The sequence below is a fragment of the Salvelinus sp. IW2-2015 genome, linkage group LG20 (assembly GCF_002910315.2).
Source record: "Salvelinus sp. IW2-2015 linkage group LG20, ASM291031v2, whole genome shotgun sequence".
NCBI lineage: Eukaryota > Metazoa > Chordata > Actinopteri > Salmoniformes > Salmonidae > Salvelinus > Salvelinus sp. IW2-2015.
In genome coordinates this window covers 30765009-30789194 of record NC_036860.1, presented here as the reverse complement: position 1 = coordinate 30789194, position 24186 = coordinate 30765009, and the positions used below count along the sequence as shown (strand labels likewise).

General features: G+C 42.4%; 1 protein-coding gene across 5 annotated transcripts in view; it reads right to left on the bottom strand.

The window, feature by feature from the left end:
- The window catches only part of LOC111980500 (glutamate receptor 4), a 166120-nt gene that overhangs the window by 4593 nt on the left and 137341 nt on the right, over positions 1–24186 (bottom strand). The window contains exons 12-15 of one of the 5 annotated variants that reach the window (XR_002879478.1): positions 16981–17179; positions 13614–13861; positions 10109–10223; positions 6107–6558 (exon numbers count right to left, since the gene is read on the bottom strand). Coding sequence is in view for 3 of the 5 variants with exons in the window: in XM_024011241.1 (XP_023867009.1) it covers positions 6421–6558; positions 10109–10223; positions 13614–13861; positions 16981–17179 (700 nt within the window). In the remaining 2 variants the exon portion in view is untranslated. Of the gene's footprint in view, positions 1–6106; positions 6559–9165; positions 9286–10108; positions 10224–13613; positions 13862–16980; positions 17180–24186 lie in introns of those variants that run through there. The other 4 variants (XR_002879479.1, XM_024011241.1, XM_024011242.1 and 1 more) reach the window with 4 other exon arrangements.

The window sequence follows — 24186 nt, the reverse complement described above, 5'->3', positions numbered from 1 at the left end:
TGAGGAAGACCTGGTACAGCGGCTTGCAAAAGTATTCATCCCCCTCGGCGTTTTTCCTATTTTGTTGCATTACAACCTGTAATTTAGATTGATTTTTATTTGGATTTCATGTAATGAACATACACAAAATAGTCCAAATTGGTGAAGTGAAATGAAAAAAAATTAACCGAAAAGTGGTGCGTGCATATGTATTCACCCCCTTTGCTTTAAAGCCCCTAAATAAGATCTGGTGCAACCAATGACCTTCAGAAGTCACATAATTAGTTAAATAAAGTCTGTCACATAAGTCTATACACCTGTTCTGAAAGGCCCCAGAATCTGCAACACCACTAAGCAAGGGTCACCACCAAGCAAGACCAAAGATAACCCCGAAGGAGATGCAAAGCTCCACAGTGGAGATTGGAGTATCTTTCCATAGGAGAGAGTGACCAGAAAAAAGCCATTGCTTAAAGAAAGAAATAAGCAAACACGTTTGGTGTTCGCCAAAAGGCATGTGGGAGACTCCCCAAACATATGGAAGAAGGTACTCTGGTCAGATGAGACTAAAATTATGCTTTTTGGCCATCAAGGAAAACGCTATATCTGGTGCAAACCCAACACCTCCCATCTCCCCGAGAACACCATCCTATGTTTTTCATCCCATGTTTTTCATCGACTGGGACTGGGAAACTGGTCAGAATTGAAGGAATGATGGATGGCGCTAAATACAGGGAAATTCTTGAGGGAAACCTGTTTCAGTCTTCCAGAGATTTGAGACCGGTACTGAGGTTCACCTTCCAGCAGGACAATGACCCTAAGCATACTTCTAAAGCAACACTCGAGTAGTTTAAGGGGAAACATTTAACTGTCTTGGAATGGCCTAGTCAAAGCCCAGACCTCAATCCAATTGAGAATCTGTGGTATGACTTAAAGATTGCTGTACACCAGCGGAATCCATCCAACTTGAAGGAGCTGGAGCAGTTTTGCCTTGAAGAATGGGCACGAATTCCAGTGGCTAGATGTGCCAAGCTTATAGAGACAAACCCCAAGAGACTTGCAGCTGTAATTGCTGAAAAAGTGTCTCCACAAAGTATAGACTTGGGGAGGGGGTGTGAATAGTTATGCACGCTCAAGTTTTTAGTTTTTTAAACTTATTTCTTGTTTGTTTCACAAGAAAAACTATTTTGCATCTTCAAAGTGGTAGGCATGATGTGTAAATCAAATGATACAAACCTATAAAAATCAAATTTATTCCAGGTTGTAAGGCAACAAAATAGGAAAAATGCCAAGGGGGTGAATACTTTRGCAAGCCACTGTAGAAGCTATTGATGATAATGGCTGGATACAGATATGTTTGAATGCCCAGTCATGTTCATATCATCTCAGACATAAATTACTTACTATTAAGACCATCAATAGAACATACTATTTGCCAGTGAAACTGAATATCACGCACTCAGAAATGTAATTCCTCTGCTGGAGGTGTAAAACACAAAAGGGGACATATATTTGCATATGTTATGTTCTTCTGAAGGCTGGCTGAATTCTGGCAAAGAGTGCTTCTTTTATCTCAGTATGTCTACATATTCTCCCTTCTCCCTGTTTTTGTTGCTTGGAAATGTTGATACCGAGACTTATCTATAGAAATTGTGTAACAAAGCATTTATAGCGGCTAAGTAATGCATTGCCATTAATTGGAAGGTAGGTTATCTTCCACAATGTCAAGTTATGTATCACTAGATTTGATTTATTACAAGATTAAGGGTATACTGGGCAACTTCATAAGGTCTGGATGCCTTATATGGAATACAGTACGACTAAAGGAGTCTGTATTGAAAACATGTCCAGAGGAGATACCTATTTAGGCAATCCCTAGCTGTTGGGCTGCTCAGTCTACCCCTATTGGTCGCGTCCTGTTGGGTTGTCTCTCTGGCCTTGGCTTAACAGACCCAAATCCAATAATGATGTTTCGCTAAGGTCCAAAGCTGAGTGGGGTGTGTTGAGGCGCTGTAGGATGGTGGACCCTAGAGACAGGACGGGTCGACCCAGCTATATTGTAAAAATAGTAAAAAGAGCTCTACAGTATATAGTCCAATGAGATTAATTATATGAATGATTTGCTTTTTTTCTGTGTGGTTAATGTACAGTTGAAGTCGGAAGTTTACAAACACTTGGGTTGGAGTCATTAAAACTCAGTTTTTTCAACCACTCCACAAATTTCTTGTAACAAACTATAGTTTTGGCAAGTCAGTTAGGACATCTATTTGTGCATGACAAGTAGTTTTTTCAAACAATTGTTTACAGACAGATTATTTTTACTTATAATTCACTGTATCACAATTCCAGGGGGTCAGAAGTTTGTATACACTAGTTGACTGTGCCTTTAAACAGCTTGGAAAATTTCCGAAAATTATGTAATGGCTTTAGAAGCTTCTGAGAAGGCTAATTGACATCATTTGAGGTGTATCTGTGGATGTATTTTAAGGCCTACCTTCAAACTCAGTGCCTCTTTGCTTGACATCATGGAAAAATCAAAGAAATCAGCCAAGACACAGAAAAAAAATGTAGATTCCACAAGTCTGGTTCATCCTTGAGAGCAATTTCCAAACGCCTGAAGGTACCACGTTCATCTGTACAATACAATAGTACCAAGTATAAACACATGGGCCATGCAGCCGTCATACCGCTCAGGAAGGAGACACGTTCTGTTTCCTAGAGATGACCGTACTTTGGTGCGAAAAGTGCAAATCATCCCAGAACAACAGCAAAAGACCTTGTGAAGATGCTGGAGGAAACAGGTACAAAAGTATTATATCCACAGTAAAACGAGTCCTATATCAAATAACCTGAAAGGCGCTCAGCAAAGAGAAAGCCACTGCTCCAAACCGCCATAACAAAAAGACTCGGATTGTAACTGCACATGGGACAAAGATCATACTTTTTGGAGAAATGTCCTCTGGTCTGATGAACAAATAGAACTGTTTGGCCATAATGACCATCGTTATGTTTGGAGGAAAAAGGGGGAGCTTGCAAGCCGAAGGACATCATCCAACCGTGAAGCACGGGGTGGCAGTATCATTTTGTGGGGATGCTTTGCTGCAGGAGGACTGGTTGCACTTCACAAAATAGATGGCATCATGAGAAAGGAAATTATGTAGATATATTGAAGCAACATCTCAAGACATCAGTCAGGAAGTTAAAGCTTGGTCCAAATGGGTCTTCCAAATGGACAATGACCCCAAGGACACTTCCAAAGTTGTGGCAAAATGGCTTAAGGACAACAAAGTCAAGATATTGGATGCCATACAAAACCCTGACCTCAATCCCCATAGAAATTTTGTGGGGAAGACTGAAAAGCGCGTGTGCAAACAAGGAGGCCTTACAAACCTGACTCAGTTACACCAGCTCTGTCAGGAGGAATTGGCCAAAATTCCCAAACTTATTTGGGAAGCTTATGGAAGATTAACCAAACGTTTGACCCAGTTAAACAATTTAAAGCAACTGCTACCAAATACTAATTGAGTGTATGTAAACTTCTGACCCACTGGGAATGTGATGAAAGAAATAAAAGCTGAAATAAATCATTCTCTATTATTCATTCATTCTCTGTTACTATTATTCTGACATTTCACAWRCTCAAAATAAAGTGGTGATCCTAACTGACCTAAGACAGGGAATTTTTACTRCGATTAAATGTCAGGAATTGTGAYAAARTMAGTTTAAATYTATTTGGCTAAGGTGTATGTAAACTTCCGACTTCAACTGTATGAGGTGTATGTGGGCTGGCTGGTCAGTCTGSCTGAAATTTGATATAGAGGATGTCTTAATAAATAATCTAAAGTCTGTCTTTTTTCAYGAYTTGTTKARTMTTTAGGCTATTMGTTAAAGGTGCAACACAATATCTATTATTMAATTACCTTTGATCTAGTGCAGTCTTACGAATCACTTAAACATATTTAATAATGATCTCTTACCTAGCTTGATGACTGTGGGCATTATTGCRTAATTTTTGTTCCAAATAGTTTACATATTGGGTTGTGTAAAAACGCAGGAAATTAGCTTTACATGCCACAAAAAATTCTGGGGGAGGACCCCCAGCCAGGTTATGTCCCCACCACTTATGAAACCAAAGTGGTACCACTGTATTTTGAAAGATGAGAAGTTGAGGATTATAACAATAATAAATATCGCTTTGATGTCACAAGCCAAACACCCGTTAGTCCAAATGTGTACTTCACATTTCCATACTATAAAACTCATGTAATATACAGGGTCAATGTTTATGATCACTATGTTTAATGTACAGTTACAAGATGACATGGCGTTATACCCTGGGGTGTCTTGAACAGAATGAGTCTATGTTTGTTTTATTGCGAATAAGATTTGCCTRGGACCWCACATCTGAATGCACTCATGACTCCATTCTACGCGCTCCAAAATGACTGTCTACTTCTCTGAATTGCCTAGTGAAAGCTTAACACTGTACGATCATATTTTATAATTTAGCTAGTCATGTTGGCAATAGAACAAGCTTTCAAATTATGCCCACTTGACCCAGATTGTGATTTATAGTGGACAGTTTTTGGATTGCGTAAACAAGCACAGTAATGGTGTAAAGGCAAGGGTGCAGGGCTGTGTTCCAAAGAAAACAACAACTACAAGTTTGCTTGCTCTAGTTCCTCAGCTGGGAGAGCTCCATAAAGCACCTTATAGTTGAAGACTCTTCCTTGAGTCATAAAAGTGCATTGAAATTACTTAGGAACTGTGCACACMTTGGAGAGGTGTGTGGCCCACTTGGAAACTCTAGTTAGACCTCTCACTCAAACCCTTGCAATGTTTTTTTCTTATGTTGCACCTACCCCACATTTTTCAAGAATATTCTTATCATGTTACTGAATGTATCCAGACTATTTTCAGATTTCGTTATCAACAAATGCGGTGAAAAGTACKGTAAATGTAAAACGCACATAAAATCAACAGCGTAATATTTGGATTCAGTCTTGTGTCAGGAAAACTGTTGTGTTCTCACCTTTAGTCTAATATTTTTTTCCCATAATCTCCAAATTGTACCCTTTTAATTGCTACRATGGTTATGCATATGCTTTCCATATTTTTCTGTAAGAAACATTTCAATGTAGCCCTATCCATATATGCTAATTTCCACAAGAGTAAGGGGTTAAAAACAAGTGCAAAGGTGACAATTTCATGCAGCTCTAATGGGTKGTTTTAAGACCTATAAAAATAAGTTCTTAATGGCATGGATTTTGAGAGCGGAAGCGCACCCTATCTAGCCATGACTCACAGTGCCCATGGAAAAAGAGGTGTGCCTTTTGTGCCGGTGAATCTCGTATTAGAAATATAAGAAACGATTGGCTCCCCCCATTTTGTTTAATTTGATTAAAAACCAAACATAACCTACCGTCCCCTTGGTCAAGGCTGGTTAAGCAACATCGTTTTTACCCTAATGCTTTTTCATTATTCACAATTTACATACCTGCATTTCGCTTGTTTAAGAAGGTTACCCATCCCCATTTTCAAWGAGTGCCCCTCGTCCGAAAACCAAAGAGAAGCTCCTCTAAACTATTGTATTAAGTCGTCCTATAATGCCATATCAAAGGCCGCAAACATATTTAACGAACTAGGCTATAAGGGACTAACATTTGAATTGGAGTTGATGACAATGCAATACATAAAAGACCATAAATACACAACTTGAAGCAACCACATACGGAGCACGTTCTAATTGGTGAGGGGCCAAGCCTTGAAACACCTACAACTGGTTTATTCATCAAAATCCAGCCTTTTGCCACCACCAGCTACTGTGTCCATTATTCAGTTGTGAAAATAGCAAAAATATTTCTGCACAACCCTGAACCTATAACGCTAAGTGCTAAGATTTACCATTGTGTTAGGTTTGTTAAAATAGAGCCCATTGTCTGCAGCCAAACAGACAATAGCGGCTGCGGCCATATTAAAGCCCCCACTGGGAAGCCAGGAGACAGACAAGGACGTCACATGACCACAAACAAGCTAATCACAAAGCAGAAGAATTAGAGTAAGCATTGCCACACAGTCAATCAGCAGCACGGCAAGCTAGCTAGTGGCCAATAAGGGAGGTTCAACTTACAGTACCATAGGAGGGGGGCCTAGAGGGTTGGYTGGGGGGTGGAAGGGGCTATTCCTGTACCAGCATTATATCTTAACATCCCCATTGCTTCCGTAACCGTCGAAAACCTCACTACACGTGGCTAAGTTTTGGGTGCTTGGGGAAGGGCTGCTGGGGCTATGGCCGGGACTATAGCCAGGACTGTAGCCTGGACTGTGACTGGGTTGAGGGCTTGTTCTGGGGCTGGAGCAGCTGGGGTGGGGGCTGCTAGGGGTTAGGCGGTGGGGGAGGTGGTGGTGGTTTGGGTGGTGGTGTTCAGACGTCGGTGCCTCCACCTTCATTCGCTTGGCCTCGTTCCGGGACTTGTAGCAGAACTCAATGAGGGCCACCAGCATGGCCAGGCCCAGGCCCCCCACGAGGATATAGAAGACCCCCGCCACGTTGCTCAACGACAGGGCCTGGGACGATTTGTCCTGGGGGGTTGGAGGAGAGACACAGGGCAGACAGGCAATCAGAGACGTGGCGGTGGTGGGGGGCTGAGAACACACACACATGCAAACATACTCACATACATACTCAWATATACAGTGCCTTCGGAAAGTATTCAGACCCCTTGACTTTTTCCACATTTTGTTACGTTACAGCTTTATTCTAAAATMGATTAAATAAAACAATTTCCTCAGCAATCTACACACAATACCCCATAATGAAAATGTGAAAACAGGTTTCTATAAATGTTTGCAAATTTATAAAAAACAAAAAACAGATATACCTTATTTACATAAGTATTCAGACCCTTTGCTATGAGACTCGAAATTGAGCTCTGACAGAGCTCTAGAGTTCCTCTGTGGAGATGGGAGAACCTTCTAGAAAGACAAGCATTTCTGCAGCACTCCACCAATTAGGCCTTTATGGAAGAGTGGCAAGACGGAAGCCACTTCTCAGTAAAAAGGCATGACAGCCCGCCAAAAGGCCCCTACAGGACTCTCAGGCCATGAGAAACAAGATTCTCTGGTCTGATGAAACCAAGATTGAACTCTTTGGCCTGAATGTCGAGCGACACGTCTGGAAGAAACCTGGCACCATCCCTCCGGTGAAGCATGGTGGTGGCAGCATCATACTGTGGGGATATTTTTCAGTGGCAGGAACTGGGAGACTAGTCAGGATTGAGGCAAAGATGAACAGAGCAAAGTAGAGGTCCTTGATGAAAGCCTGCTCCAGAGCGCKCAGGACCTCAGACTGGGGCGAAGGTTCACCTTCCAACAGGACAACGACCCTAAGCACACAGCCAAGGCAATGCAGGAGTGTCTCTGAATGTCCTTGAGTGGCCCAGTCACTCAAGTCTCTGAATGTCCTTGAGTGGCRCAGTCAGAGCCCGGACTTGAATCTCTGGAGAGACCTGAAATTAGCTGCGCAGCAATGCTCTCCATCCAACCTGAGAGCTTGAGAGGATCTGCAAAGAAGAATGGGAGAAACTCCCCAAATACAGGTATGCCAAGCTCGAGAAGACTCGAGGCTGTAATCGCTGCCAAAGGTAATTTAACAAAGTACTGAGTATAGGGTCTGCATACTTACATAAATCTGATATTTCATTTTATTTATTTTTATAAATTTGGAAAAAAAATCTAAACTGTTTCTGGGGTATTGTGAGGTATTGTGTGTAGATTGATGAAGGAAAATAATGATTGAATCAATTTTAGAATAAGGCTGTAACCTAACAAAATGTGAAAAATGTCAAGGGGTCTGAATACTTTCCGAATTCACTGTACCAGGCAATTATATTACACATTACAACACACGTGCACAAATACATAGTTGACAAATCTAAAACACACACAAACACACTTTGCCAAACTCACACACACATACAGTATATACACTTTCCAGTTCACACCTGCTCTTGCTTTCAGCTCTGTGGCTACCGCTACAGCTGATATCACCATGATGTTCCCATGCCAACCAATCTAATGGTGTCTTGATAAAGTGTGACTATGCCATTTTTACAGCAATTGAGGAAAACAATTATTCTAAATTCACTAGCTACCTAAATGACTCAGTTAAAAATGTCCTTGGTCTCCACTCTCAAGTAGCTCCCTAGCCCTCTGTTATCGCTGCTTATAGTCATTGTGTAATTAGAGGCTGTGATTTAAGACAAAGGGTGCAGCTCTTTCACGTTTCTTAAATCCCACTTTTCAGGTTAGTCGCCTGATCCTAAAGGGGAGGCTTCCTTTTCAAAAGGAATCTGTTTAGGTTCGAGACTTTACGAAACGCTGCCTTGCATCTTATCTACTGCTGATTGGAGTGTGGGAGAGAGAACTTTCGAAAAAGTKTTCAAAACTTGAGATCTACTTTTTAATTATACATGACAAGGAAATACACTTGACAAGTACTTTTGACCCTAAGGCATTTACATGCTGCTTTGTTGAGGCAGGAGTTCTCTTTACTGGATTGAGTATTGCCCAATGGATAAACTTACTAGAACCATTCTAGAGTGGGCTATAATGACTGGCATACTAATCATAGAAATATAATAGAGTTTACCAGTCAAGGTAAGAGGTTCCATGCCTGTTCCACTCATTCTACTTCTATGATACTAATAATCTGCCGTGACATTACAACTGCACAACTTTAATACATGCACTGCTAAGTGCACTACTAAGTATACACTGCTAAGTGTGGCAGATACAGGTGACAACCATATCAATGTGATCCTGCAGGTCTCACCATTTCATACATTGCTGTGCTGCTGCTACCACTGAATTGTTAGCATGCCTTCTAGTGTGATGTATTGTATCCCTCAGGCTACGCCTTAAGTCTCTCTGTCCTATCTTTGTGTGTGTATGTGTGTGTCAGCCAGCCTGCCTGCTCTCCTGCCTACCTATCTGTCTGCCTGTCTACCTGTCTACCTGCCTGCCTGTCTGTCTGCCTGACTCTATCTGCCCGTTTGCCTTCCTACCTGCCTTTCTACCAGCCTGCCTCCATGCTTGTCTGCCTATCTTCCTATCTGTCTGTTTGCGGTGGGGTTCATCAGTGTGACAGAACAGTCAGTGAGGAGGTGTGGTCCCAGGACTTGCAGGAGACTGACCTTACTTCCTGAGGCCGTGGGTCCACACTCGCCCTTATCGTACCACCATTTGTTTTTCAGCTTGTCTAAGACGCCTGATTCACTCAGTTTCAACACGGCTAGGTTTACTGGAGTTCTTCGAAACCGCACGTGTGAGGTCGAGGGGTCGGGGAGGGGTCAGGGGGGGAAATAACATAAATAACATCATAGGACATGTTATTTTATGTTATTCAGTCAAAAATGTAAAGAGCCCATACAGAGCACTTAACAGCTGAAAGTGACGGAGACAGGGGCCCCATTGGTTTACATGTCTCTATGCTCGTGGTAGTGGAGAGGGGGCTAGGGGGTTGGTTTATGGGTGCCTGAGGGGCTGAGCACTACAGAAATATACATGGGGCCCCCACTGCATCGCTTTCTGGAACGGGCACATACTGCCGAGGCCTATTTCTCAACAACCAATCGGAGGCTATTACTGTGAAGCTACAACTATTGGCTGAATTTTGTACCAAAGTCAACAACAATAAAAAACAACAGAATTAAAATATATATATTTATCAGTTTTTTAACTATGGAAGTCATATTGAGATACACATCTCTTTGTCAAAGTGAGCCCCGTGAAGGACAACTTCACGTTTTGCCATAAGATACTGTACATTTATGGCATGCACAATGTAGTGTTTAGTGGGACTACACAATATGACTGACTTCAAGGTATCTTCAAAAATTATTCACTTAAGTTTAGGTTACAAATCGGTGAACAATATTAACATCTACCAAAAGCGAATATTTGTGGTTTGACAGTAATCGCTCTCAACTCMTCCAGATCTATAATATGTGCCACTGTGGCACATCACAACGCCACTGTTGGTCACACGATGGGTGTCGCCCCGGCAGATGCGCCTGTTACCACGAGAACAGTTTTACCCAATCGGCATGGGGCTGACACAAGGATGGCTAACCTTCTCGCCACCTCCGCCGCTGCCACACTCTCCCTTGTCGTACCACCACTTGTTTTTCAATTTGTCCAACAGGCCTTGTTCATTCAGTTTTAACACTGCCAGGTTAACTGCGCTTCTTGAAAATCATAAAACATATTTGGGTGAGTGAAGGTGAGTCGATAGCATCCAATTGGGGATAGGAGGGGGAAAGGGGGGGACAAGGGTGGAAATAGGGGTGTGTTAATGCTCTATCTGTAACAATAAACCCTCACTCCCTCTCCCACCCTCCCTCCATACACACACAGGTGAACAAGAACTTCCACTTAAGACACTTTGAGACTATCATTTTGACTTAAGTGGAAGTTAGTATTTGCCCCACAGATAGGACCCTCATATACAGAACGGACAAACCTCTCATTGGGACTTGGTTCACTTCAGAGTTTGATCCAAGGAAACTAAATTGAAGTAAATTAAACTTAAATCTCTATTTATTTCCTTGGTTGTATCCCTGTGGCCTTTGTTTTTCTGAACATGACCTGATTGATGGTTAAACTCCATTACACATATGTGTGTCCAAAATAGCACCCTATTCCCTATGTAGTGCCCATAGGGAAAAGATTGTGTAGTAACATCATTTTGATATATATTTTGATTCAGAGGAGTAAAACTTGCATCAAGAGAGATTTGTCCACGTGCATTCAAAGCATTCAGTGCATTTCAACTGTACTTTTCAGGAATATCAGGTACACATCGACAATGAGAGACAGAAATGTAGCTTAACTGACAGCAACATTATTAAAATAAATATTTCAGTAAAAGCTGATGAGAAAAAAGAAAAATATAATTAAACGTCACCTTGTTTAACCTTTTTAGGGTCACTTTAGGGTTAATGCCTTGTGAAATAGCTGCTTAGTCTGACATCATAGCCGCTCTGCATGCTGATTTGTGGGTTTCCATGGTGACAACCACAGAAGTGACTGACAGAAGATAGTGGGCGGGTTCCTCTGCCCAGGCATTGCTGATGCATGCCCGATCTTACAACGCCTGGATAGTAATGTTCCCTCTAAACTGCGCGAGTGCGTGGCCGCGCACTTCCTCCAGGACTGCCACGCAGATGAAATGCCAGGCTGCGCAGAGACAAGAGACTGAACTTCACCGAGTTCGTCCCATTAGTTTGCACGATATAGATCAACGTTTTTTCTGCGATCGAATCAACATCATATCAGCCCCTTTTCAATGCAACAAAACAAAACAAATCGAACTTTGTAAGAACGAGTCTGTGATTTTGTTGTAGGCAGAGCCACCCGTGAGTGAATGTGCTTTCAGATCAGTTCAGATCAGAGCACAGGGCCACGCCTGTGCACATTTGTTCATATTCTTTGCTAGTTAGCGAGTTATTAGCGGAGTTATAAATAAGTATTGGTCAACAATGGGGAGTTACTGCTTCCTACATGAGCACAAAATGTGTAGGCTACATTTCAATCTGTGTTTGAAAAGCCATTCAGGTAAAAAGCTTATGTCTTAATTAAAGGGGCAGTGTTGCATTTTGAGACAGGTTGGAATATGCAAATAAGCCTATAGGCAGAGGGGTAGCCTACATTGTCTAATTCTCTGTATGATAATAATAATACATTGTATTATACAGCACAAGACAATGCAATGTACAGTCACCTATTTGGCCCACAGTGTTACAGACCAAGTATAAAAATCATGAATTAATGTCAAGCCCTTCATAATGTAAAAACGTTTTTAAAAGTCTCATACAATGTAAGCCTGTATTGAACACCACATAGAGGCTACTGTAGGCAATATCAAATTAATCAAAAGCTATTTCCACGTGAAAATATTATGGGATTCGCTCCATTGGTTTTGTTGGTTGGCCTACATTATGCTCAAATTGCCACAATAGCCTATTGGCTACTGTCTAAAACTGCAAGGGTACAGCCTGTGTTCACTGTAAACGCACGCCGGAAGTTCCAAAATTTTCGCTCACAAGACCTAACATTTGCTCAGTGCCCCAAAAAATTTGAGGGAACATTGATGGATAGGTATTTTAAAGTATCAGCTAGCCACATCGTACGTCACAGCAATCTGTCTGTTGATGACGTGACACGCAATCATTGGTTGATGCATGCAACGTCTGAGCCGGGGAACGCGACTGATAATTGAACAAAATAAAAATGGCCYCCATCTGGAACTACTGTGATCTGTCAGTCACTCCTCTTGCTGAAAACAGTGGGTAAATCCAGTACCAGTTGTTGTTTACATTGCAAACCCATGGTGTTGCCTTCTAGAGAAGCACGTCAGTGGAATTTACAGGACTGGAGTTGGATTCAGATGAGTTTAGTGCAATAGTGTGTGTGTGCGCGCGCATGTGTTCCAAGCAAGGTGCATGCCCAGCCCGCCTCAGTATTCCCCACTTTCCAGCCATTWTTTTCCTGTTTTTGTGAGGTGTTAGTTCACTTGTCACATAATTGTTGCTAGATCAATTTATTTAAAAAGAAAACCAATGCACAGTCTCTTGCTTGTACAAAGCACATTTTCCTGTTGATGTTATGATTGCTGAAACACACTGCTATAATCCAGTTGATTTAGATCTGGTTTATCCTAATAGCATTGAGTATCTCACTCCATTATGCATCTGTTACATTTATCAGAACCGTGTTTATAACCTTTTATCAATTTTGACAACCGTTGCTACTGTGCGCACACACAGACACACACACACTCAATCTAGGCTCTATTACATTTTTCAATTCCTTTCAGTATGAGCTTGCTCCCATTCTTTTGATAGATGAGAGTTTCTAGTTTTGGCGAAGTGAAACTAACTCCCCGTGGTGAGTGGGAATGATATTGTATTTTTCGGCAGGCCTGTAAATTCCACTGTGTGTATAAATCAGCTCTAGAGTCCAGCCAAGTCAGACAGGACTGAGCATTCACGTCACTTATATCCCAACATCATATGAAACTTACTATGTCTGCGTCCCAAATAGCACTCTATTGCCTATGTAATGCAGTTATGGTTGCAACATTCCAGTAATTTTCCCCAAATTCCCAGGTTTTCCAGAAATTCCAGTTCGTGATATTCACAGATTCCGGAGGGAATAAGCAGGAAATCCAGGAATTTGGGGAAAGTTAACAGAATTCTGCAACATTGGTCATAGTAATATTTAAGAATAATATTAAGGCTTATCAACATGCTGTTTTGACTCCTACTGGCACACCAACACAAAGCAGCACAAACATTACCTGACAACAAGAAAGTAGAGCTGCAACAAAACGGTTGCCATGACCGCATGCCACGCCACACCACACCAAACAAATGTAAAAGCCACCACCTATACCTTCATGATCATGAAAAAAATGTCCCAAACCAAACTCACCATAACTCAAACTTAACAAAAAAAGAAGTGTTACATGAGCGTTATATGAGCGTTACTATACATATTCAGGCAGCACGCCAGGGAAGGTGGAATAACATAACAACACGCATAGCTTGGACATATTGTTATACCACTCCACCCACCTTAACAGTGAACCCTTGGGGGTGGCCACTCCGTATCCTTTGGAGTCCAGGTTTCCGCCGACCTTCATGGTGTCGCAGGGCTTCCGCTGTTCCGTGTACTCGTTCATGGTTGACTCCAATAGGAAAGCGTACTTCCCTTTGCTCTTCCGCACACGTACAACCCCCTCCTGGGTGTTCTTGGTAAACACAGTCGGTTCGGCCGACTTCATGTAGCCCCACATCTTCTCGTAGACTGCGATCTTTGACCTCTGTGGTTGGTTTGGGGCAGATCAGGGGAGGGTTGGAGGAAGAGTAGAGGTGGAGGAGGGTGGAGAGAGAGCATAGAAAGAGCACAGCCAAGTAGAGACGAGGACATGGAGGGGTTAACGTATAGTACAGAGTTACTGGTGGAGGAGCGAGTGTTGACTGAAAACAGTTACTGTAAAAACACACTCCTCCCTGAGTGAACGAGTGTGCTTGACTGATCTGATCAGTATGGTGTCATGCGTGTGTTTGTGTGTGTCAGAGCTGATCAGTCCAGTACTACTCACCCTGCATTCTCATACTATATATTTCTTACTAGTAACTGGGTCGTTCCACCAATTCGGAGCCTTTTGAGAAGTGTAACTTGGTCAAAAGAAACTTTCTGTCATAAGCACATGTTCAACTTCATAACAAAAACATGTTTTCCCATCTCAAGAGGGTAGCCCTTAACATTCGTACCCACGTACGAGTTGAACATTTCCGATTTGGGCACTAATAAGTGGCTGTACAGTAACATGCTGTACATGACGTCAGAGCTCTGGCTCTGCATTTCACAGCGCTGTATTGGTTTTGACTGACAACTGTTCTGAACTTGAGCACCGCACGTGACAAGAAGATTACCCCATCCTTCCCGGTAATTGCACATTTGTTGTTGTCTGAGTGAGGGGAAATGCTGTAAATGAAGATGACTCAATGTATTTTGAAAGATGAGATGCTGAGGATTATAATCAAGACAGCTTTGATGTCATACAATCTTACAGTGTTAGGCTTTCACAAGGCAATTCAAAGAAACGGTGCGCATAGAAAGGAGGCATGAGAGCATTCAGGTGCGTGTGCATTCTTCGCTATAAACAAACACTGGCTCATTCTGTTCGGAACAACTCAGGGTATGATGCCATGTCATCTTGTATGTCATACAAGCAAGCCAAACACCCGTGAGTCCAAATGTGCACTTCACATTTCCATATCATAAAACTCATGTCATATACAGTGTCAACGTTTATGATCAGTGTTTGATGTACAGTTACAAGATGACATGGCGCCATACCCTGGGTTGTTCTGAACAGATTGAGCCAGTGTTTGTTTATAGAGAAGAAAATGTGCAGGGCACATGCATCTGAATGCACTCATGCTACCCTTCTATGCACACCAAAATTACCATCTGTTTCTTTGAATTGCCTTGTGAAAGCCTACCACTGTAAGATTGTATTTCATTACTTAGCTAGTCACGTTGGCAATAGCACACGCACTCAAATCATGCCCACCTGACCCAGAATGCGATTTATAATGTACCCGTTTTTTTGTTGTTGCGTAACCCATAACAGTAATTGTGTGACGATAAGAATGCAGGGTTGCATTCCAAATGAAACAACTACAAGTGTGCTTGCTCTAACTCCTCCACGGCTCAGCTAGGAGAGTTCAAAAAAGTACCTTAGAGTTGAAGACACTTCTTTGAGTCATAAAATTGCATTGAAATTGTTTAGGAACTGTGTACATTTTGGAGAGGGGAAATTTATAAAACATTTCTAGCCTGTCTATCTATGGGTAAGAGGGTTGACGTGTTATGCATATTAAACATCTCCAATCCAAAATTAAATCGAGAATCAGCTTTCTATTTCGCAAACAAAGCCTCCTTCACTCACGCCGCCAAACATACCCTAGTGAAACTGACTATCCTACCGATCCTTGACTTCGGCGATGTCATTTACAAAATAGCCTCCAACACTCTACTCAGCCAACTGGATGCAGTCTATCACAGTGCCATCCGTTTTGTCACCAAAGCCCCATATACCACCCACCACTGCGACCTGTTTGCTCTAGTCGGCTGGCCCTCGCTACATATTCGTCGCCAGACCCACTGGCTCCAGGTCATCTATAAGTCTTTGCTCGGTAAAGCTCTCAGCTCATTGGTCACGATAACAACACCCACGCGTAGCACGCGCTCCAGCAGGTATATCTCACTGGTCATCCCCAAAGCCAACACCTCCTTTGGCCGCCTTTCCTTACAGTTCTCTGCTACCAATGACTGGAACAAATTGCAAAAATTGCTGAAGCTGGAGACTAATACCTCCCTCACTAACTTTAAACATCAGCTATCTGAGCAGCTAACCGATCGCTGTAGCTGTACATAGCCCATCTGTAAATTGCCCATCCAATCTACCTACCTCATCCCCATATTGTTTTTATTTACTTTTCTGCTCTTTTGCACACCAGTATTTCTACTTCCACATCATCTGCACATCTATCACTCCAGCGTTAATTTGCTAAATTGTAATTACTTCGCTACTATGGCCTATTTATTACCTTACCTCCTCACGCCATTTGCACACACTGCATATATACTTTTTAAATTTTTTATTCTATTGTGTTTTTGACTGTACGCTTGTTTATGCCATGTGTAACTCTGTGTTGTTGTTTGTGTCGCACTGCTTTGCTTTATCTTGGCCAGGTCGCAGTTGTAAATGAGAACTTGTTCTCAACTAGCCTACCTGGTTAAATAAAGGTGAAATAATAATACTTTTAAAAAAAATTTAAAAAAATGCTCGACCCTCTCAGTTTTCCACCTGAAAATTGCCAAAAAGAGTAGAACCAGCTTGTGAAAGAAATATTTTAAAAGGAAGAGTTTCACCATATTAATAAAAGAGTTCAATTCATGTAACAGGGTTGACCTTAAAATGAGGGTCAGACGTAAATGAATCACTAATCTGCAGAAATGACTGCCAAAGCAACAAAATAACTAGTACGTTATAATGATGGTGAAACTTAGATACATTTGGGGATTAAGTGGTTGAAATCTTCCTAGAAGTGTCACAGGTTTGACYGAGGGACATGTCAAAATGCAGAATTTTGGCACTTCAGATATCCTTTATTTATATTAAAAATCWGATTAATTGAATTATCCATGTGGTCTATATTAAAGTCACTTAATTTAATAWAACAGGCTTTTAAAATGCAATATTGGTGCACAATTATGTCTTAAAATATCAAAGGCACTTTTCGTGGAACGACGCAGCTACTAGCTAAAACATTTTATTCCTACATACACAAATAGTCTATGAAATAGGACAAGGGCATAATATGAGAACTCAGACACAGCTTGTATCCAGTCCAGTACTATACTCACCCTGAAAAACTCTTTAGTGGAGCCGGAGTCTAGGGTGCCGTAGGCTATGTCTGTCTGTTTAGCCAGGTCTTCAGCACTCTCTATGGGCGACACCATCCTCTCTACTGTGAGGAAAGCAGCCAGGTTGGCCGTGTAGGAGGAGATGATGATGAGGGTGAAGAACCACCACACACCACCCACGATACGCCCAGATAGAGACCTGGGGAAGAGAGGGAGGAAGAGGAGGAAGGAGAGGAAAGGAGGGAGAGGAGGGGAGAAGGGAGAGGACGGGTAGGAGGGAGGATAYGATGGAGAGGAATAAGGGTGTCATAGCAGGAGGTGAGAATGAGAAGGAGTGAAGGAATAGGAGAAGAGTGAGCATGGCGAGGAAAAGAGAAGAGTGAGGAGAGTAGGGGGTGTGATAGAGCGCAGAGTCCATCAATAACAAAAAATAATTATGAATCAACACAAATCCACAAACTATATCAAGTAGTGAGAGTGAATTACAGACAACGTTATCGGTAACCTGTGTGGTAAAGCAGTTAGAGCGGCTAACCCTGCCACACATGTCACACATGTAGTCGGGTTCAAATCCAGTCCACTGCCCTTCTGACTCGCAATCTTTATTGCCTCCCCTTAACTGTCCTTCCTCAATAAATAAAAACCCACAAAAATTATAGATCTAAAAAAAACGAAGGACTTATCCAATGGAACAGGCTCTGAGAGGACACAGCATCATCCAACCCATATTCAAATCGACCTTAAGGCAAAGTGGCTCATTAAAACCCAATGCGTTTGTGTGTCAACCAACGCTGTGGTCCCTCTTTCTTTCTCTCTTTCTTTCTCTCTGTTTATTGGTGGGATGAAAAGAGCTGACGACATCACACAGAGCTCCCTCTGTTCAGCTCTGTTCTCGTCTTGTTTGTTGGCTCAAGGGAGACAGATAACTCACCGACTCTCGAGTGAGCAGGGGAAGGTCGTGAGGAGAATCTTAAACAAAATGGTGCATTGGAGTGAACAAACAACATTCTCTCTCCCCCCTTGGTGTGAACCAAACACAGAGAGAGAGGCTCTATGAAAACCCTTCAGTTCCTGTTGTTTTATCAAACTAATAGCCTTTTCAGACTATTTCACACATGCAGACCTGAACCAAACCGTCACTTCCGTGCCGACCTGAACCTTTCATTCCAGCATGCGGCGACTATGGTGGATGTTCACCCAGGCCAGTGCAGTACAGCTCTGCTCAGTAATGTGAAAAGGGTATAAAAAGGGAGATTCCACCTCAGTCAATGCCAGCTATAGTGTCTCCACATCACCTACCCCTGTTCCCCTTGTCGCTTAGGACAGGGCACACTGTGTCCCCTTCTAGTCTTATCCKTAGCACCTGCCACCAACTTGTCCCAGTGTCTCAGTCACAATCTCACACATGCATGCACACACACACCCCCTGCCCAACACACAGCAAAGATCTCACCAACCCGAGAGCCGCAGCAGCAAAGCATGTTTAACTGTACACAGAAGGCTATGCTGTAGAATAGTTAACGTATAAACTCTGTTAACTCTGCCTCTGGATTTGAATACAGATTACAAGCCTCTCCCCCTTCATCATACTCTCTCTCTCTGGTACTCTCTCCATCTCCCCCTCTCTCGTACTCTCCCTCTCCACCTTCATCATTCTCTCTCTCCTTTCTTTATCTCTCTAGTTTCCCTCCCATTATGTCCCTTACCCTCTTCCTTCACTCTCTCTTCCCCGCTCTCTCTCTCTCTCTGTAATCCTGGGACTATCCTCCACAGCTTCAGTGTGAAAGACTGGAAAAGGTAGAAGGAAAAGGACAGGGCTTCAGGGGAAGCACTCTTGCTTTCAGTCTCACCTTTTCTTTCGCTCGCTCTCTGTCTCCTGTTCTTTCTCGCTCTATGTTTCTCATCCTCCCTTTCTTTCTCTCTCTTTCTATCTCTTATCCTCCCTTTATTTCTATCTCATCCTTTTTCTTTCTGTCTCCCTGTTTCTTTCTCTCCTTATCTCCTGCTCCATTCTCTCGTTCTCTCCTCCTCCCTCTCGTAAGGTTTGCTCCCGTTGGCAGCGAAAGGCCAGCAGCTGTGTCTGAGGACAGAGAGCTAGGGGACTTTCTCCCCCTCTCTCTCTCTCGCTATCCCCAGTCTGCGTTGATCTGAGGTGACTCCAGTGACTTTCATCCATGGTGACAGACTTGGCATACCCTGATGGGCCAGAGCCAACTGGGGGAAGGCGCGGGGGATAGAAAGGGTCGTTATCAATGGAGGGGTCATTGCTGCCATACGGCAGCACCAGCATGACCCTGGTTTAACATCCTTGTGACATGGATGTGCGTGAGTGTGTGTTGGCGTGCGTGTGTGTGTGTGTGCGTGCGCGTGCGAGTGACTCACCATACACATACTTTTCATTATTTGATGTCTGCATGAGTTGTGTGTTTGTGGACAGGCAATTAAGATTAAAGTATGTGATGTACAATATAAAATAATATAAAATAATAGCAGAGCTACAGTTGAAGTCGGAAGTTTACATACACCTTAGCCAAATACATTTAAACTCAGTTTCACAATTCCTGACATTTAATCCTAGTAAAAATTCCCTGTCTTAGGTCAGTTAGGATCACCACTTTATTTTGAGAATGTGAAATGTCAGAATAATAGTATAGAGAATGATTTATTTCAGCTTTTATTTCTTTCATCACATTCCCAGTGGGTCAGAAGTTTACATACACTCAATTAAGTATTTGGTAGCATTGCCTTTAAATTGTTTAACTTGGTCAAACGTTTCGGGTAGCCTTCCACAAGCTTCCACAATAAGTTGGGTGAATTTGGCCCATTCCTCCTGACAGAGCTGGTGTAACTGAGTCAGGTTTGTAGGCCTCCTTGCTCTCACATTCTTTTTCCGTTCTGCCCACAAATGTTCTATAGGATTTAGGTCAGGGCTTTGTGATGGCCACTCCAATTCCTTGACTTTGTTGTCCTGAAGCATTTTGCCACAACTTTGGAAGTATGCTTGGGGTCATTGTCCATTTGGAAGACCCATTTGCGACCAAGCTTTAACTTCCTGACTGATGTCTTGAGATGTTGCTTCAAATAATCTACATACATTTCCTTCCTCATGATGCCATCTATTTTGTGAAGTGCACCAGTCCCTCCTGCAGCAAAGCATCCGCACAACATGATGCTACCACCTCCGTGACTCATGGTTTGGGATGTTGTTCTTCGGCTTGCAAGCCTCCCCCTTTTTCCTCCAAACATAACAATGGTCATTATGGCCAAACAGTTCTATTTTTGTTCATCAGACCAGAGGACATTTCTCCAAAAGTAGGATCTTTGTCCCCATGTGCAGTTGCAAACCATAGTAAGGCTTCTTTATTGGCGGTTTTGGAGCAGTGGCTTCTTCCTTGCTGAGCGGCCTTTCAGATTATGTCGATAAAGGACTCGTTTTACTGTGGATATAGATACTTTTGTATCTGTTCCTCCAGCATCTTCACAAGGTCCTTTGCTGTTGTTCTGGGATTGATTTGCACTTTTTGCACCAAAGTACATTCATCTCTAAGAGACAGAAGCGTCTCCTTCCTGAGCGGTATGACGCTGCGTGTCCCATGGTGTTATACTTGCGTACTATTGTTTGTACAGTTGAACGTGGTACCTTCAGCATTTGGAAATTGCTCTCAAGGATGAACCAGACTTGTGGAACTCTAAAGTTCTTTTCTGTGGTCTTGGCTGATTTCTTTTGATTTTCTCATGATGTCAAGCAAAGAGGCACTGAGTTTGAAGATAGGCCTTAAATACAATCCACAGATACACCTTAAATGATGTCAATTAGCTTCTCAGAAGCTTCTAAAGCCATGACATAATTTTCAGAAATTTTCCAAGCAATTTTTTTTGGAGGTTCTTGCTGATTTCTTTTGATTTTCCCATGATGTCAAGCAAAGAGGCACTGAGTTTGAGGGTAGCCTTTGAAATACATCCACAGGTACTCAAATGATGTCAATTAGCCTATCAGAAGATTCTAAAGCCATTACATAATTTTCTGGAATTTTCCAAGCTGTTTAAAGGCACAGTCAACTTCGTGTATTTAAACTTCTGACCCACTGGAATTGTGATACAGTGAATTATAAGTGAAATAATCCGTCTGTAAACAATTGTTGGAAAAATMACTTGTGTTATGCACAAAGTAGATGTCCTAACCGACTTGCCAAAACTATAGTWTGTTAACAAGAAATTTGTGGAGTGGTTGAAAAACGAGTTAATGACTCCAACATAAGTGTATATAAACATCTGACTTCTAACTTCTGACTGAGAGAGAGGGGGAAGACAGAGAGAGAAGACATGGAGATAGAGAGAGGAGAGCCACAGTGAGGTTGACCTTGAGAGGAGCCTAAATAAATGAAGATGTGTTGTCTGCTCCCAGCATGATACACCCCCAGGCTAGCCCCTAGCGCTTTAGTTAGTCATGCTATCCCCCTCTCCCGCTCTCTTCCGTCCTTCTCTCTCCCTCCCTGTCCTCTCCATTGCAGCCCTGATTAAGAATTTATTTCCTGAAATCAATTTGACCCTACATGAGCTTGTAAAAATTCAGCCTCACTTCTCTCATACTCTCGCTCAAGTGATGCAGTCTGGCAAATATGATTTTCATATGCCTGGTAGGGCAGACTGAAGCAATCAGCACTGACCAAACATGCCAAACCAATCGCACCTGTTAAATTAGACCAGACTAGAGGAAGGCAGCCTTCAAGAACAGACCAAACCAATCGCACCCCATCCAATCAGGCAAACCGGTGAGCACAGTTTAGACCAATCACACCCAGATCAAACTGTCCATGGATATTTCTGGGGATGATCGGATAGCGTGTTAACCAACACGTCCAAAAGTTATAAACATACACAGAAAATGACAGAAAGTACAAACCTTGCTGGTCTAACAAAATCGTTGACATACTGCCTTCAGCATCCACAAAGATTTCTGAATATTATTATGATATTGTGAATATCTTAATAGTGTAAATAATTAAGTATCTGTCTGGTCTCCTGAGTCAATAACAGTGTGGTGCGTCGCAAATGGCATAGGACTCAAATGGCATAGGTCAAACGTAGTGCAATATATAGGGAATAGGCCGRCATTTGGGATGCACCCTGCATCTTTAGTTACTCTAAACTGGGATTTGTTCTCAATTAGGGAGCTCCCATGTCCCCACTTCACCCACACACACTCCCTTCTCCGTTGCCATGGAGACCCGGCATTACCATCGGAGACGAGCACACAGGGATATGAATTACTGCATTAATTATTATGGGGTGCCTTGGGGAGACGTGTGTGTGTGAGTGTCTGTATGTGTGTGAGAGAAGCGGAATTAACCTTCATTAAGGTAAAAGACGGAACTTCAGTAGCGAATGACCTTTAGACCTGTCAATCATCTCACCACTGGGTCATCATCTCTGATTGGACTGTGTATGTTATCAGTGTGAGATGGCTTCCTGTATATGCCTTACACGTACGCCAGCTTCCTTTCCTTATCATCACTACAGATGAGTGGTGTGGCATAGCCTCAAACCCATCACTAAAACAGTGCCCTTGTCATTCCCTCATTTTCTCCACACTCTCAAAGTCCCCTAATCCCTCGGTGGAGGGGATTTACATGTCCCCTTGTCAGYGTAAACTTCAGTCGACCCCTCCAGAGTGAACAAGGGCTCTTTTGGTGACAGATTGGGACAAGGCCCGTGGGATTACTGTAACTGTATCTGTGACAGGTGTGGGACAGACAGGCACAGTAGGCAGGCCACACTGCGGAGAGACAAAAGGACAATGTAGACAAAATGTATCAATTCTAAATGTTTCAATACTAAATAATGAATGCTGACTAAATTACTAAACAGTAGCAGGTCATAAAATTCCAGAAAAACGTCCCAAAATTCCCAGGTTTTCCAGAAATTCCCAGTTGGAGGAATCCCAGTTAGATGATTACTTTTCCTGCGTATTCCCTCTTGATTGCGAGAATCCCGAACTGGGATTACTGGAAAACCTGAGAATTTTGGGAAAGTTTACGGAATTATATACAGTATTTGGTGGATGAGGATCCCTTCTCAAGTGGACTACTTAAAATGAAGTGGACTTAAGTCAAAATCATAGGCCCACTATAGCTCCCTCAAGGTAGAGGTGCTATAGGATGTTTTAGGATGCTACGTAACGGGCACTATAATTTTGACGGTGCTCTTGTCTAATGTACCTTAGTGTTCTCCATCTTGTGTATGCCTCTGCTCTGGTCCTGTGTAGGAGGGCTGAAAAATACAGGCTGGTTTTGGTCCCTCCTCTCAGTCTTATTCCATTCTTAATCTTAAAGACTATGATCMACAGTATATAGGAACCTTAGAGGAACTAAGAGATATATAGGAACCATTAAAGACTAGAAGAGCTGAAACTAAAACTCAGCTATATGATGTGACCACGAGCAGCAGTATGAACCAAAGATAAWGCAGGGGAGATCAACCTTTTGCTTTCGGCTGTCTTTGTGTGATTTGCGGAAGTGCCCACAACTGATAATGTAATGCTAACTTCATATCACTGAGTCTACCTTTAAAATAATTCCAGGGATCATAAAGCAGACTTAGGACCTATTTGACACATGTCAAATACAAAACCTCAAGTCCTTTCAAATACTTTGAGCTGTGCTTGTTTAAGTTTTCCTGGTATCACATAGCAAATAGTCCTAAAAGTGCAAACTTCAAACTAGACCAAGCACACCTCAAATGCATTTAAGTATTTGACACAGGATATTATGTAGGCTATTTGACCCAGGTCTGTCATGAAATTACTATAAAAAGAACTACACAAACCATAAAGATCCTTATCACGACTACAGGACAGCAAGCAGATGCTGAGTGGGCAGAAAAGTGTGTCACAGACAGGAAGCTTGACCCGGAAGCAATGACACCCAGCACTGAATGGTTACAGAATAGTTTTTGGTGGTTCATGATTGGACGAGAAGTAGCTAAGACAGGAAGCTTGACCCGGAAGCAATGACACCCAGCACTGAATGGTTACGGAATAGTTTTTTGTGGTTCATGATCGTACGAGAGGTAGCTAATAGTAAGTAATGAATGATATACCCTTTGACCTCTCGTGCCTGTTGAACGCAGAAATACAGTGTATGAAACATAGCACAAATACACACCAGACACATCAAAGACAATGGGACAGCAGTGCAATATCCCTCT